Raw genomic sequence first — 17,224 nt, forward strand, 5'->3', positions numbered from 1 at the left:
GGTGGGCTTTCTATTGATCTTGCTAGCTATGTCATTTGCCCTGCAGAAGCTCTGCAACCTTATGCAATCCCATTTGTCCAACCTTTCTTTGATTTGTTGTGTTTCCGGGTCTCTATTCAGAAAATTTCGGCCTGAGCCAAGGAGACCTAGGGTTTCTCCTATTCCATCCTGTAATGTTTTCAGAGTGTCTGCTTTGACTTCAAGGTCTTTGATCCATTTGGAGTTGATTCTGGTGCAGGGTGATATATAAGGATCTAGCTTTAGTTTTCTACATGTAGTTAACCAATTTTGCCAGCACCATTTACTGAAGAGGCTGTCTTTCTTCCATTCTATTGTTTTAGCTTCCTTATCGAAGATTAGATGGCTATAGGTCTGTAGGTTCATTTCTGGGTTTTCAATTCTATTCCATTGGTCCTGAGGTCTGTCACTCCAGTTAGAACAGCAAAAATCAAGAACTCTAACAACAACAGATGCTGGAGGGGATGTGGACAGAAAGGAACCTTACTTCATTGTTGGTGGGAATGTAAACTTGTTCAACCACTTTGGAAAGCAGTATGGAGGTTCCTCAAAAGACTTCACATAGATCTCCCCTATGATCCAGCAATCCCACTTTTGGGCATTTACCCAAATGTTTACAAACAAGACCACACTAAAGCTACCAGCACAACTATGTTTATTGCAGCATTATTTACCATAGCTAAGATATGGAACCAACCCAGATGCCCCTCAGTAGATGAATGGATCAAGAAAATGGGGTATATAAACACAATGGAATTCTATGCCTCCATCAGAAAGAATGACATTGCCCCATTTGTTAGGAAATGGAAAGGTTTGGAAAAAATTATATTAAGTGAAGTAAGCCAGGCCCAAAGAAACATAGGTCCCATGGTTTCCCTTATTTGCAATATCTAGTATAGGTATGAGTCAAGCGGAAAAGGTCAGATAATGTGATGTTAGGAAAATGAACCCTTAAATATGTATTTTAATGTTTTCATTTCTTTCATGCATGTGTTTCTAACGCATTTATAAGATTATTTCTTTGTTGCTTTGTATGTCCCTCCCCCACAGTGTAACCCCCGCTTTCACTTTATTTGATGTCAGTATAACATGTGGAGGAGATGGGGACAAACAAGTCGTTTAAGGATTCAGGTGGACCTGTTGCAACAAGGAGAATTACAAAATGTCATGTCAAAGCAAGCTTTACAATGTCAGTGTGTGTGGGGGGGAGGGGGGTATGATTGGGTGGGGGGGGAGAGGGGAGGCTGGGAAGGGAGGTGAAGGGTAAACAAAGGAGGAGGCTGCAATGCTTGGTAAGAAATGTATGCATTATCCTGCCCATGTAATTTTAACCCCTCTGTACAGTATGTTCTCAAATAAAAAAAAAAAAAAAAAAAAAGAAGCGTAGAAAGAAGCTACATAACACATTTTTGAAGACTCTAGATTTCTCCAGGTATATTTTACCAGTTTCATAAAATATTGCTAAAGGTATCCCACCCCTCTTTTATATAATGTTCTGGAAATATCTGAAACAGCTGGTGAACATTCTTTTTTTGTTTTTGTTTGTTGGTCATGGGGCCTGAACTCTAGGCCTGGGCGCTGTCCCTCAGCTCTTCAGCTCAAGGCTAGCACTCTACTACTTGAGCCACAGCGCCACTTCCGGCTTTTTTCTTTTTGCTTATGTGGTGCTGAGGAATCGAACTCAGGGCCTCATGCATGCAAGGCAAGCGCTCTACCACTGAGCCACCTTCCCAGCCCGAGTGGTGAACATTCTTTTTTTTTTTTCTTTTGAATTGTGAAATTACTGTACAGAGGGGTTACAATTACATGGGCAAGTTAATGAGTACATTTCTTATCAAGCATTGTAGCCTCCTCCTTTGTTTCCCCTTCCCATCCCTTCCCATCCTCCCCGCGGGGGCCCCCTCCCCCACACCAAAGTTGTAACATTCTTAATACCAAATTATACTAGAAGTTTAATATGGAAGACAGCAATAATCATAATCATAATAGTAGAAACAGTCAACTCATACTGATGAGTTACTTTTGCTAATTGCTTCACAGGCATTACCTAATTCACATGTTTGTGAAGTGATCATCTCCACAGAAGAGAAAGTTAAAGCCAAGCAGGTTAAGACACTAGATTGGGAACACTGAACTAAGGCAGTTAAATCTGAGACTTAACCTCAAGACTTCTGCTGCTAAATCCCCTTGTGGTGCATAGCATATTGCAGTCATGGCAGGTAGTAACGAGTTCAGTGCATGAAGAGCTTAGGAGATATCAGAACTTAAGGGCGATTATCTTTGTGACAACTCTATCACTAAAAGGTACATGTATTATTACCCTCAGTTTGTGGAAGGGGATTATTACCCTATTTTCTGTGAACAGAGGCTTAGAGAAACTAAAGTAATTACATAGTGCTTACACCAAACATTGAGAAATAAATTACATATGCATACTGTCACTTCAAGGGTAACCCCAGTTTTCAAAACCTACTCATCATCTTATCGATCAGCCTATTGCTTCTCTCTCCTCCTTCCCCTCACTTTTTAGACCTTGGTAGTGGACAGAGATATGCCTATGGTTATGTCCCCTCATGCTCTCATGAGGATGCTGTGCCTTAGCAGCCAGGAAGGGCTCGGCTCTTTCTAGGCCAGGGTCAGCACTGGCCCAGATTCTCCTCATTCAATTTCCGGGAAGCTATACTCTACTCCGTGAGGGCCCATCCAGAATCTCCAGAGAGGGAAACTCAGTGTCTGTCTTGGGGGTGACCACTTTGTGTTCTTTCTCTGTTTGATTGTCTTGTAATTTTAGCTAGTAAATCACTTCTTGTGTTCAGTGATAAAAAGCTGGTCTCTCTATTCATCCAGTCCTTCCTCTCTGTTGTTCATCTTGCTATTCAGTGTGATAGTTGCCTGGCGAGAAGTAGGAGGATTCCTAACTGCAAGGTATCTTTAATACTTGAAAAGATGCTTGACTTCATTTTTAATTACAAAAACATAGATCTTGAAACTACAGGGGATCATATTCCTTATCTATTAGCGAGGCACAGACCAATGCCTGATGACATATATGGGCTACAAGAAATTAGAAATTGTGAACCTTGCTGGTAAAAATGCAAAATAGCCCTTATGGAGAGCAATCTAGTAATATTCAGCAAAAAAAATCATATTCACTCCCTGATGCAGCAATTCTATTTCTAGCACTCTATTCCAAAGATATCCTAGCCCAAAAATGTGAAGAAAGCACATACATATTGTAAAAGGCGATACAAGGCTGCATCATTTGTACTCACAAAAGAGCGTAAATAGTGCACATGTTGGATAATAAGAGTCCAACTGAATTAACTCGGGTGACCAGACAAATGGGCTGTTTATGCAACTATAAAACAAATACAAGGAACAGGGAACATAAAGTTGTGGACTAGTCTCCTGAATATGTTACTGTTGTGGGCAAAGTCTAATTCTGCATAAGAAAAGAGGGGTACTAAGGTTAAATTAATATTAAAGTGTTAATAATCACTTAGATCAACAATCAGTGCAAAGGTAAACCAAAGCCAGGAAGATTCCACAGAAAGCAGGAAGGGACAGCGTTGAAACTGTGTAAATGTTTTACATAATTACAAAGGCAGATTAAATTTTATATGCATTTTCTCTATCCCCCAAATGAATATAATAGCATACTGGTTTGGAGTGTAGTCAGACAGAAAAAAGTAGCTGAAGAGATTTTTTTTTAACAGACAGTAGTCAGATAGTCCATTCCAAGGAGGCAATATGAACAAAAAGAACTGACAATTATGGTGATGATGAAGGTTGAGACTATTTTTCTTCATCATGCTGAGGTGCTGGTATACTATCCCTATGCTAAAATTCCAGGGAATGAATTATGACACAGGGAGTTATGATGGTGTTTTGGAACTTGCAAGCAGATACAGATATGATTATCAGCAAGACTACGATAAAAGAAATGAAATGAAATGAACTCACAATGTGTTTTCTTTTAAAGAAACATTTTTCTAGCTGTATTCATTGAAAAAGCTTAGAAACAAGAATTAGCATCCAGTGTCCAGATTCTAAACATCAATTTCCACTAAAAGGAACCAGGGCTCCTCAGAGAAACAACTGGCTCAAGGTAAGGGATAGAAAATGGTGGGCAATTCTCAAAAGGCTCTTTTGAGAAAGGGGGTGTTGGGAGGGTAAAAAGTAGGAGGGGGCAACACTGTTCCAAAATAAAGGTACTCATTGCCTGACTTATATAACTGTAATTCCTTTATACACCACTTTTTTTAAAAAAAATAAATTTTTATTGTGACAATACTGTACAGAGGTGTTACAATCACATGAGCAAAGTAATGAGTAGATTTCTTATCAAGCATTGTTGCCTACTCCTGTTTTTCCCCTACCTTCCCTGCCCTCACATCTCCACAACAAATTAAGCCCCCCCCCATTGTAAATTTCATTTTTCAACATAGTGTCTTGTACATCTCATTGTTGCAATGGGTCCACCTGTATCATTATTTAAATAATTTGGTTTTTCCCTTCTGCTCCCCAAATTATACCAACATCAAATACAGGGGTTATACCGTGAGGGAGGGACATACAAAGCAACAAAAAAAATCACTTTTTTTGTTTGTTTTTATTTGGTCAGTCATGGGGCTTGAACTCTGGTTTGGGCACTATCCCTGAACTCTTCAGCTCAAGGGGCAAGTGCTCTATCACTTTAGCTACAGTAGCACTTCTAGTTTTCAGGTGGTTAACTGGAGAGAAGAGTCTCACCAACTTTCCTGCCCAGGTTGGCTTTGAACTGTGATCCTCAGATCTCAGCCTCCTGAGTAGCTAAGATTACAGTCATGAGCCACTGGTTGTACATCACTTTTACAATAACATTTTAAAAAAGAAAAAAGAAAAAAAGGGACTGCTGCTAGCTAGTGAGACAATGAAGCATCAGTTAGAATCATAACTGCAATAGACTTAAATACACAAAATTGCAATCCAGTTGTATTGCAATAATATTTGAAAAGATTCTACTTTGAAAGGTGTTAAGAAGTCAACTTGCTCATATGAAAACTTGTAAATAAAGGAAAATAATGGAAGTTATTTCTCCCATCTTTCCTTTGCTTTTTAAGAATCCCAGCTCATAAAACAAGGAACTGAAATGTCTCTGTGCTATGAACATCAATAGCTCCCAACATCCTCAAAAGAGAGGCAATGAGTCCTTATGTGGCTCTGATAGAGACATAGGTTCTGCCGATTAAATATTCTGGTTAAAGTATGGAACCCAAGTTGTGTTAAGTTTCTAGAGCTTACTGTCAATTCAAGGAAATATAAGAGAAAGGTGATCATGCCAAACAATCTCTCAGGGAAGTAATCAGCAAAATTCAGAAAATAAGAAGAGACTCCTCAAGATGAATGATCTGCCTTCTTCAGTTAAAAAAAAAATCACAGGAGGTAGGATGAACACCCATGGCTTAGAAAACGACTTGAGACCTCTCTGTCCACTGTAATGGATGATTTCATTTTCTAAAGCACAGGTATAAGAAAAGAACACTTGATTTTGATAAGTAATTACTTTTTAAGATAACAGAACTGTGGTTGTGGGTGTGTGTGATTTTTTTTTTTGGTGATACTGAGGTTTGAACTTGGGGCTTAATGCTTACTAGGCAGGCACACTGCTGAGACACACTGGCACTCCTTTTTGAATTATCAATTTTTGAGATAGGGTCTTTCTTCTGCCTGGGTGCATGCCTGGACTGTGATCCACCTATCTGAGGCTTCCTATTGTGGCTGGGATGACGGGCCTGGGTTACCACACCCAGTTTCTTTTCCTTGATATCATTTTGTTTTAAAGGGTTCCTTCTTATCTGCTAGAAATACATATTAAAATGTATCAGACTTCTTTACTTTCTTTTAGATGAATGTAATATTACATCTCAAATTTATCCCAGAGCAAGCAGGGCAGTGGTGTAGGGAAAAGTAGAGGCCATGGATTCACAGGGCAATCTGAGAGAGAGAGGTGTATGGGGGTTCATTATTCTGTCCTATCTGTTTTGGTAAAATTCTGAAGTTTTCTATTGAAAAAAAAGTTAGGGCAGGCTGAGTGGTGGTTCATGTTTGTAATCCTACCTACTTAGGAAGAAGTGGAGATTAGGATCTTGGTTCAAGACCAGCCTGGGAAAAAAGTTAGTGGACCCTCATTTCCCCAAGAATACTGGATGTGGCTGTGCAAGCACATATCCTTGGCTATGTGGGAGATGGCCAAGGCAAAACACAGGCTATAATCATCACTTAGATTTCTATGGGGACTGGGGTGCACTGACTTTTTCCTTCACTGCCTGATTATAAACATATACAGAGACAAGTATGTGGATATATTTATAACAAGTGCTTTTTGTTTGTTGTTGTTGAAACAGCAACATATAGTTCAGACTGGCCTTGAACTCACAGTCCTGCTGCCTCAGCTTTCTAAGTACTGGGATTAGTATACACCAAAGTCTTAAACCATTTTCCTTTAAGGAACGGGACCAGGAAATGAGTGTCTTCATGTTGAACTTTATCACACTTCTGTGTACTGTCGACAACTTTTACAAGTCTGAGCATCCTTTTAAACATTAAAACATGAAAACACACTAAAAAATGTACTTCTTGTAAGCAGAATATTTTTTTCTAAACTCAGTCTTTTTCTTTTAGTAGGGATTTTAATTACCTTTATTATCATAACTGATACATTTGTTTCACTACTGTCATTTTTTTTAATGCTGTCAATTTCTGCCATGTGGTGTCTTGTCTTCTTTGTCTTTTGTGATAGGCAATATGTTTCCTTTTGCTTTAATTTTCTACTGGGATGTAGAAAATAGAAACCTCACTTTTCATTCTTATTTTGGATGCTTTTAAGTCTTTCATAAACATACTGTCATTATAGTCTCTCTAGTGATACAGTTCAAAAATTCATTAGCACAGTAGCCAAGGGTCTGTGTGTGAATTCTGGATCCACTAGGTACAAACAGTGAAGGCCCTGAGCAGGCAGGGTGGGTCACTGGTAGGTGACTTGCCCTTCTGAGCCGGGCCCCAGTGGGGACAATAACTATAACTGTTTCTCTGATGCAAGGTTAAGTGAGGTGACACTTGTAAAACATTTCTGTTGTTGAGTACAGTTATTTGATTCTTCCTTAAAGAAAGTCAAGGAAGGGATGAATGTGATCATAATCAGACACACATAGTTAGGGGCTGACCATTACTGCTGAAAAGTCTTTCTTAGGAAACTTCAGATTTTAAACACACAGACCAATCATGTCCTCTGTGCTCCAGATTTATGTCATCAAACTATTGGCCACAAGTTAAACTCAACCTGCCTGGTTGCTTATATATGGTCTCAGGCCACTGTTATGAGAAAGCAGCCTGTGGCCACAAGGTTGGAAATATTTGCTCTCTGGCTCTTTAAGAATGCCCACCCCTGCTTTCCATCCACCCAATCATCCTCCTTCCTTCTAAATTTAGGAGAAGCCATTTTCTCTCATGTCCTGTTACGGCCTCTCCAAACCCAAGTGGCTCTTAGCATATATTAAAAGATTTTCTAAAAGACCATTAGCTTCTGTATTTAATTGTCCACAAGGTGGGGATGCTTAATCAAAAACAAAACTAGACAAGATGGAAAGGACAAAGATGCTGACCACAAAGTAGGGACCTACCAAGGCTTGAACCAAAGGAAGGAATGGGGCCAAGGAGGGCAGGTTCCCACAGGCTTCCTTGTGAGGTTTCAGGGCTGGGCTTTGGCCTTAATCAGCCTCTGTCATGGACTGCTCCCAGATCCCACAAATGATATCAGGAATGGCCATCACTCTGGGAAAACAGAGTCGGCTCCCTCCTGGGTCAGTCAGGGGATCAAACAGGCCGTCTCTTATTTTGATGCCAATTTTCCCCAAACATACAGTGTGACCCCCCCAAGTTGGAGTAAATTCTGATCTAATTGGTTCAAAGCGGAAATGGTTAACCTAATGCTACTCTTCCGGCAGGTACTAATCCAGCAGCCACACACGCTTCTTCTAACCCTGCTAGGAGGCTCCATGAGTTACCTGCATTTTACAGTGGCCCAGCTGTTTGCCCAGGTGACCTGGCTGGTGAGGTGTAAGGTAGAGAGCACAGCGGGCCTGATGAGAGATGGGGCTTTGAGGAGCTTTCACTGACATGTTTCTCACTAGGAAGGTTCTAGCCTAGTTACATTCATTCATTCATTCATTCATTCATTCATTCATTTGCTCAGTGACTTATCAACCAGTAATGACTAGTCATGTCATCTACCAAGTGTCAAAAATTGTGCTAGGTGAGATGAGGCTGAATTTATGGAGCTCATCCAGCAGTGGGACCTCAGCTCACATTTGTGAACATTTTTTTGCCGTGCTTGCTCTTTTCTATATACATCTATACTCTACTTATTCCTACCCCTGCTGTTATTTTATTTTATTTTTTTATTTTTTTATTTTTGGGTCTGGTCGTGGGGCCTGAACTCTGGGCCTGGGCGCTGTCCCTCAGCTCTTCAGCTCAAGGCTAGCGCTCTACCACTTGAGCCACAGCGCCACTTCCGGCTTTTTTCTCTTTGCTTATGTGGTACTGAGGAATCGAACCCAGGGCCTCAGGCATGCAAGGCAAGCACTCTACCACTGAGCCACCTTCCCAGCCCTTTATTTTATTTTTAAAATAAAAAAACCCCAAGAGGTCCAACAATCATCTGGATCCCGACTACATATAGCGTGGTATGGATTCTTTCTCCCTCTTTTCCTATATACCCAACCACCAAATCAGGGGCAATGCTCTCTTTAAGTTCTCCTACTTGTGATCAGGCTGGTCAGACTTGGGGTTGGGGATTGGGCATGTAGAGAGGCATCTGGACACGAGACAAAGAGACTTTCACCTTTCATAAAGGTGAGAACCACAGCCTTGGTCTTCTTGGTCACTGTCACAGTCCTTCAAGGACCTTTGGGATATATATTATTCATCTATCATTGCCAAGTAGCTATTGAGCACTGATTCTGTGCCAGGCACTGTGTTTGGCACACACATGGGACATGATCCTTACTCTCAGGGGGCACCATCTGCCCTTGAAGTGCCTGCAGTCTGCTGGAACAGACGGCTGGTCTCTGAAGTTGACTTAGAACTGCCCTGTGAGGTGAAACGGGATGAGCAGATGCCGTAATGAGCCCAGCCCTTGCGGTGAGCTATGTTTCTTCCAGCTGTTTTGCCCTCTGTTACCAAGAGATTAACCAGAAGGATATCAAGTTAGCATTTAACCAGGGCACAAGAGCTGGAAGAGGAGGAGAGCCCAGGGAACTGGGAAAATGAGCACGTGGAGGAGAAAAGAGTGACAGGCAGCCTGAGAGACTGGGGAATTCATATCACTGCCAGTTTGTGTGTGGTTGCAGGCTCCTCCCTCTCCCCCCCACCAGAAGCTGGAAACAGGGCTTCTGATGGCTGTAACATGGAGAGTTCCCAGGAGAAAAAAAAAAGTCCCAGGTTATGATTCAAATTGCTGTGCAGTGTTTCCAACTAAGCCCCGTTTTTCCAATGTGAGGATGAGGGTGAGCAGTGGCCTTGAGCCCTGGAAGAAGTGGATGCTGAAAGGGATCACTGTGATTTAGGCCTCTTGGTTTGGCTCTCCAACCTCTTTGGAGCAACCCTCAGGCTCTCTTGTCACGTACCTTCACAGCGCAACACAGCACTGTTCCAGACCACGCTGCCCTCCTTCAGCACACAGGTGATGGTCTCTGAACCCTGTGTGCCAAGGAAGCCTTCATCACACAGGAAGGAGATGGAGCTGCCTAATTGCAGGCTGTCACCAAACCGTTTGCCATTGACTGGAACACCAGGATCCGGGCACTCATTGTGACGGAAGGCTGTGTGGATGGGCACAAGGACACAATTAGAAAGAGCTGGTATGAAGATGGAACCCCAAGGAAAACGAGCTTCATTATGATGGTCAACCCCAGCCCTCTACCACTTCCCCAAGTTCCCTCAAGAACTTGCCATGCTGGGACACAGGATGCCAGGGTTCCAACTGGTAAACCCCTCTGGGTATGAAACAGGGACTTGTTCTGTTGAGTTCTGGCCTTTCCCTGGTACTTCCCTTCAATGGATGTTTGTAAATTAGGCAGTGAACTAAGTGTTTGTTAGCTCATGTACATCAGAGCATTAGTCCACCAAGCAGATATCATTACAAATGAATAAACTGAGGCTTACTGTGGCTAAGGAACAGACCTGGTTCTTCAATGTCAAATCTATTCTGTGTTTCCCTAACTTCTGACAATGATGGGATCATTTATGCTGCAGGTAAGCTCCCTCCCAGTTCTGTGATTCTAATAGACACTAAGTATCGTAAAAGAGGTGCCCTGGAATTAACCCTGTCTGCAGCCATTCCCTTCATTTCCTTGCCTCTTGTCAGGGCTGATTCTCCCTCTCCCCAGGAAGAATGATGGTATAGTGAGCAGAGAGAGAAAAGAGATTTCACTGGGAATTTGTTTCTTATTATGATTTGGTCCTGGACATCCCATGACATCTCACTGAACCTCGAGTTCCTGACTTCATTTGCAGGCTTGTTCTGAGATGGAAAGGAAATGGACATAGATAAGAATGTGAAGGGAATAAGTATTGCATGGTGTACCCTAAAGATGATTATATATGCTGTGAGGACGAATTCCTTTCTCCTCTTCCCCACGTGGAGATGCTCCTTCCTGTACCATTGCTGCCATGCACATTTCCAGCCTCCCTCCACCAGACATGCCATGCCATTCTCCTGTGAAATGTCTCTGAAGTCAGGCCCTATGTCTGTCTGCACTGTTCTAAGGATGGTTGACTTGTCCTGGGAGACCACGTGCCGTGGTTGCCTGGGCATGTGACATTTGAAAGAGATCTATTTACAGGTCGCCGACATTCCCTAATGACAGAGACATGGGCACAGTCAGGCATAGACTGGCTCTGGAGGCGGCTGGATCTTGCCAAAGGCCAGAGGCCTGCAAAGCTCGGATCCTCCCATGGCAGGCGGCTATGGGTCTCTGATGGGCAGACTTTTGGGATGACTTGTATAGGGTTGAGTTCTCACACACAACCCACACTGCAAAGTCCAAGTCAGTCCAGACTCAACCTCCTACCCTTTCTCCATTAGGAACTATGTCTATGAAGGTGTTCTGGCACGTAGGTGTGGCATGGGAAGAAAAGTGCTGCTTGGAATCCAAAAGTCAAGGGCTTTTCTATTCAAACTCTATCAGTCACACACATACACAAATACAGGTACACATCAGGAATTGTCAATTTCTAATCTCTGAGAGCAAGGACTTAATGCCTTGTTCAATTTCTATCTATGCACTTTCTCAAGGCCTATTTTCTTTGACATGTCTAAGCGGATGAAGTTTCACTGTGAGATCAAGCAGTGATGTTGAAAGAGTGCCCTGCACAGGAACTGGCACATAGTAGGTGCTCAGAAAATAGCAGCTACTGTCATCATTGTCCAACAGAACTCTGTGTGCAACAATGATTAGTTTTGCTCCCAGGAGTTTACAAAGGTGGGAACAAATTACTGATCCTTGTTACAGACATGTAGATTTCAAGTTACATGCAAGAAACACATACTTACTGTGTCAGCAGAGGTGAGCTCTCCTATACCGGGCAAAACAGAGCTCACCTTGGATGATCAGCGGTTGAGATAGGGAGATTTAACTTCCTTCCTACATTAGCTCCCAAACACCTATCCAAGGATTTATTATTCACTGGCTGCATCTGAACCCATCACCTCTACTGTAAGAATGCAGCCTCTGGTTCCTCATTCCTCTAGTGGTTCTGATTAGCAGGTCTCAGATAGGGCCTAGATTTAAAAAAAAGTGTTCCTCCTTGTCCATCTAGCTGTCTATATGCATAAATGCACAGAAAAACATCTGCTCTCTGTGATCAAGTTGCCGAATGCTGGCAAGAATTGTTTCTGGAAAAGGGATTTGGGGAGGTTGTTAGCATTTCTTCCTTGGTATATCTTGCCCCTCTACCCCCCTTTTAAAGAATATGTGATGATTACAAAGCTAGGGAGGGCTGATGACATTCAAGTTGACATAGCTCTCTGAGCTAACCTGGGCCACCTCTTCCTCAAGGACTCACCCATTCCCCAAGGACTCAGGATTTGCTCCTTATTGGACAGAAGGGGTTTTCTAGGATCTCATTTGTCTTGGACACTATAAGCATCCGTTTTGTCCCAAGTTCTCCCTCAGTGATTTCTCAGCCTTCACTAACCCGGATGAGTGGGGGCTTCCTTGGTCTCCATCTTTCCCATATTCTTGTCAACTTCCCCTGGCTATGAAAGAGCATGTAGCCAGCATTGACGATCCTCCCATCTGCTAAGTACTCCCTGATACTTACTGCACACACTAGGCAGGCCCTAGGCTGAACACAGGATAAAAAGAAGGGTGATCAAATCCCTTACTTCTTCCCAGTGCTCAGATCTCATGGAAAACAAGTATAAGAATAGAGAACTACAAACCAGAACCCTGGATGCTAGACTAACATGTTTGGGAAAGGCAGAGCCAGTCTCCACTTCCTTCTGTCCTTGGATGATGGAGTCAGGGGTCCCCTGGAGGAGATGACACTCTGGGAAGGTTGATTGTTTCCAGCTAAGTCTGGTGTCCTAAAGAAAGGTGGTGACTGGACTGGCGCCTTAGTCTGAGTGTTTGCTTGGAACACTCAGACTAACCACATAGCATTGAAGTCTTTAGTTCAACTGAGTTACAAGGACAGCTGGGAGGGTCAGGAGGGCAAGCCCTTTATTAAAAGGGTAGGGTCAGAAGCAGTAGTTCTGTTCTGTGAGTTAGAGCCTAAATTGGGTCTTTGGATTTTCAAGCAGCCTCTAGGAAAGCACTTGGTAATTGTTCAGAAGACCTAGCTTCAGCCCCAAATGACTATAACTAGGTTCACCAGGAGGCTTGTTGTGCCCAGTCTCCAAGTTTCTGCCAATCTAGCTACCTTCCCCTCCCCCATGCCTACTGCAATAGAGAAATGAAAGGAGTCACGGTTATATCTAGAGAAGGAGCCCAAGGCAGAGATGAGAGATGACAACTTCCAGACTGGAGCCATGAGATGAATAGAGAGAAAATGTTCAGGGAGTCAGCTGCAATATTCCCTGGGGATATTGCTCTCTACTCCTGCTTCGGCTTGACTAGGGGAATGTGGTGATCAAAGCAGAAGTTTGGGGAAGAATACCAAAGGTGAGTAGGCAGTAGTGTTCAGGGGTCCGGGGGAGCACATCAGAGAGGGAACCAGGAGCTAAGTAAGGAAAGAAGGTCAAAAGCTTTCTTCCTTTGGATCCTCCATACTTCTTGCAGGAGGAGGGAGCGAGGTCAGGAAATGAGGTTCTCGATTCTTTATAGGACATCTACAATCACCCATGGAAATAGAATGCTCACAGAGTGACACCACAGACAGGAGCAGCCAGGTCAGCGAGCAACCTTCATGATTTACTCTGGCACATTGTGTGCTCGGAGCTTCACGTTTGGCCCTATAATCCAACACTGTCCTTGTCACCAGCCCACTCACATCGATAGTCCTCCACAGAAGCACGCTGATCATGCTCACAGGTGGACACTGAGGGACAGTCAGCTGAAGCAGAGGGAGCACTCACTGGTAAAGGTGATGTTGAATCCTCTCTTCCCTGTGGAGTGGTCAGTCTGGAATTCAAGGCGGGCCACATGGCCGCTGCTTGTGATGGATGAGGGGAGCTGGTTTCCAGAGAAGGTACCCAGTACTGGGGCCTCAGCAGTAGCTCCATCTTTGATGACTAGGAAATCAAACTGAGGCTCCACGTCAATATCATTGAAAGCCAGATGGATGCGACTCTCAGGTCGAGCTAGGATGAGCCAGACACAGTGGAGGTGGTTGCCATAGTCTTCTGGGTAGTTGGGAGACAAGACAATCCCAGAGGGGCTGGTGAAGTTGAAGAAACAGGAAACTGCAAGAGAAAAGCAATGTGGTCAGTTAGTGGCTCCAATATTCTACTAGGGCCACTCAGGGCTGGCATAGGGAATGTTTTCTCAACTATAAAGCAATAGGAAGAAAGGGGGTCACTGGGATTGAGTTAGACTGCTTGGGCTCTGAGCTCTAGTTGGGAGGGGGAATACTAACATCCATGCTGGGGAAGGTGCTAGAGGTCTCTTTGGCAAATAATAGACATGGTGGAGTTGGGTTGCTTTTGGACTTCACCCTTTCAATATGTTAGTGCCCAGGAAACCTCTGCCTGCTTGGTCCTTGGTGTTGGGGGAAAACATTGTTCAAGCTTAAGTGGAGAGAGGCACTTTCTCAGCTTGGTTTTCAGCAGAGCAGGGATTGTTTAATGATTCAACAGTGGCAATCTCCTAATGAAGATATTTTTGATGGGGAAATGATGAGGAGCCATGGGGATTCTGACAACTGCAAGCCACAACAGATACTATGAGGATGAAGAGCCACATGAGCCCTGCCTTTCAAAGACCAAAGCTTCTGAGTGATGTGGGTGAGGGAGGTGACAGGGCCCTATGATCTGTCCCCCATTTCACCCTAATAATCCACTCTTCCAAAAGCCCTCATTTCAAACCATTTCCATGCCAATCTCTAACAGATTCCAGAAGGAGAGTGAAGGCAGAAAACTGCTGTAAACCAACCAAACAAACCAGTAAATTTGAAACCAAAACTAAAAAAGGAAAATAATAGCATGTAAACCAAATAATTGCAACAACTATGAACAGGAAGCTGTCAATATTGAGTTGAAGCTTTATAATTCTACAGGATTATCACCAAGATGATAGAAAAAATGCCCAGAGGATTCATTTGAAAGAAAAGAGAATTAATTTGAAAATATAGTCCATGTTGCTAGAAAAAGATAAACCTCAATACTGTTGGGGCTTTACAGGAACTCATGTATTTACTGCTGGTTACAGAGTGAGGCAGATGTAACCCTTCTGGAAGGGAGTGTCTTGAGATCTTACAAGGATCCCCAGAACTATTCAAATTCCATTTGTAACCACTAGGAATTAACTCAAAAAGAGCCACATGGACAGAGATGATGAGAGTGACACAATGGGATTATGGAGGGAGAAAAATGCAACAACTTCTACGTCAGCTCTATAAAGTAAGGTGAATTACAGCTATTAACGTGGCATAGCACGATTGCATCGTTAAAATGATAAATATGACCCTGCAGAGAGGGTGTTCGTGATCATTTTAAGTAAAACAGAGATCGTAAAATTATATGTGTACTTTTGATGAGAGCTATTAAACACTTGTGTGTATATGGATAAAGATTGGACTTGAGCCCCCAAATAAAAACGGTGTTAGGGTAGTGGGTTTCTGAATATTATAATTTTAAAAATGCAATGACACTTTCTTTTGTGACTGCAAAAATACTCTGGGAGTATTGTCAATATTTTGTTTAAAATATATAAAAGTCTGAGAGGTTAAAATGAATGTGTGTAATCATTTAAATCCTTAACATTTGTATTTATATTAGGTGCTAATAATATTGGAACATAAATGAGTATAACATTTGGCTTACTAATTACAATGAAAGTAAGATGAAAAATCATAATGAAGTCATGTTTGCCAAAGGGGAAGAAAAAAGAGAACACACAAAATAAAGACAGAGGTGACTCATTGTCAGGAATGTCTTCCTGGTCCTATCTTTGGGACCCTCTGCACCACTGACATTGGATCTCCTTTTCTAAGGAGGTATTTCTTTTGCCAGCCTGCTGCTGAAAATCCATTCAGCAAATTCAGCAAAGTGAGACCAGACCCTAACACACACTGATCAGTCTCAGCTTTGTAATCCTTGTCTTTGTTAAGTATAGAAAGAAATTTGGCTGGGGGAGGGAAAGATATGGAAAATTTTTTAGACAATAGAAGATAAAGTCAGTATAAATGATTGGGTCTGGAGCTGGTGGCTCATGACTATAATCTTAGATGCTCAGTCTCATGGTCTGAAGCCAGCCTGGAAGACAAATCCATGAGACTCTTGTTTTCAATTACGCAGCAAAAAAGCTGGAAGTGGAGGTGTGGCTCAAATGGTAGAGAATTGACCTTGAGCAGAAAAGCCAAGCCAGAGCTTAAAACCCTGAGTTCAAGCCATAGTGTTGGAGTGTGCACATGTGTGCCCCCACACACAAATACATACACATGGGCTGGGAAGGTGGCTCAGTGGCAGAGTGCTTGCCTTGCATGCCTGAGGCCTTGGGTTCGATTCCTCAACACCACATAAGCAAATAGAAAAAAGCCGGAAGTGGTGCTGTGGCTCAAGTGGTAGAGCGCTAGCCTTGAGCTGAAGAGCTGAGGGACAGTGCCCAGGCCCAGAGTTCAGGCCCCACGACTGGACCCCCCCCAAAAAAAACAAACCCCCAAATACATACACATACACAGCAGTGATTGGTATATTCTACTGAGGGTTAGCTAAGCACAGATACCCCTCTAACCACTCCTAATAATTAATTACAGTTCAGCTGCCACAATAACACTATGAGCTGGGAACCATAAACACTGAAAACTGAAAACACTGAGGCACAGAGGTCAGTAACTTGCCAGGGTCACCTAGCTGATAAATGGTAATGCCAAATACAAATCTAAGCAGTTCTACCCCAGGGATGAAGTTCACATCCAACCCACAATAATACTGTCTACTGGATCTAAGTCCACCAATAGAGTCCTTGAAGTCCTGGCATGCTGCCTGTCTCCCTCAAGTATTCCATGAGTACTAGATGGACTAGATGTGGATGTACACACAGAGCCATACACAGTCTCTCTCTAGCTTTGTGTTAGCCTAGGTGGGAGCAAGCATCATGAGAACTACACCCAAAGGCAGTGACCTTCAAGACAGAAAGAGGCAAATCATGTGACCTATTAAACCAGTCCAAGATGGACTATAGACAAAGATAAATGGCTTATAGTTTCATAGGAAAGATGGTTAGGGACACTGTAAGCATGGGAACAGATGGACAATGCAGAGAAGACTTTAGTAACAGCTGAGCTCTCATCCCCTATCCCTGTCACTCTATTACTTTATTATGTTTTCTTTATAGCCTTTCACTGGGGTACTACTTTGGATTTTGATGGTAACTTCATTTATCCCTACAATTGCCTTGTTTACTTGTTTCTTTGCTTATGGTCAGGACCTCCTCTCCCCCACATACATACAGATATCCAGGGGGCATAAGTCTTGGCTGTTTGAGGCCTCTGAACTTCTAATGGC

At 42.8% G+C, this 17,224-nt stretch overlaps 1 protein-coding gene across 1 annotated transcript in view; it reads right to left on the minus strand.

The window, feature by feature from the left end:
• Nucleotides 1-17,224, minus strand: part of Csmd2 (CUB and Sushi multiple domains 2) — a 535,187-nt gene that overhangs the window by 179,165 nt on the left and 338,798 nt on the right. The window contains exons 14-15 of the mRNA XM_070008973.1: nucleotides 13,637-13,963; nucleotides 9,684-9,878 (exon numbers count right to left, since the gene is read on the minus strand). Of these exons, the coding sequence (XP_069865074.1) occupies nucleotides 9,684-9,878; nucleotides 13,637-13,963 (522 nt within the window). The remainder of the gene's footprint in view (nucleotides 1-9,683; nucleotides 9,879-13,636; nucleotides 13,964-17,224) is intronic.

The sequence above is a fragment of the Dipodomys merriami genome, unplaced genomic scaffold (assembly GCF_024711535.1).
Source record: "Dipodomys merriami isolate MVZ:Mamm:240054 unplaced genomic scaffold, mDipMer1.0.p SCAF_71, whole genome shotgun sequence".
Classification (NCBI taxonomy): domain Eukaryota; kingdom Metazoa; phylum Chordata; class Mammalia; order Rodentia; family Heteromyidae; genus Dipodomys; species Dipodomys merriami.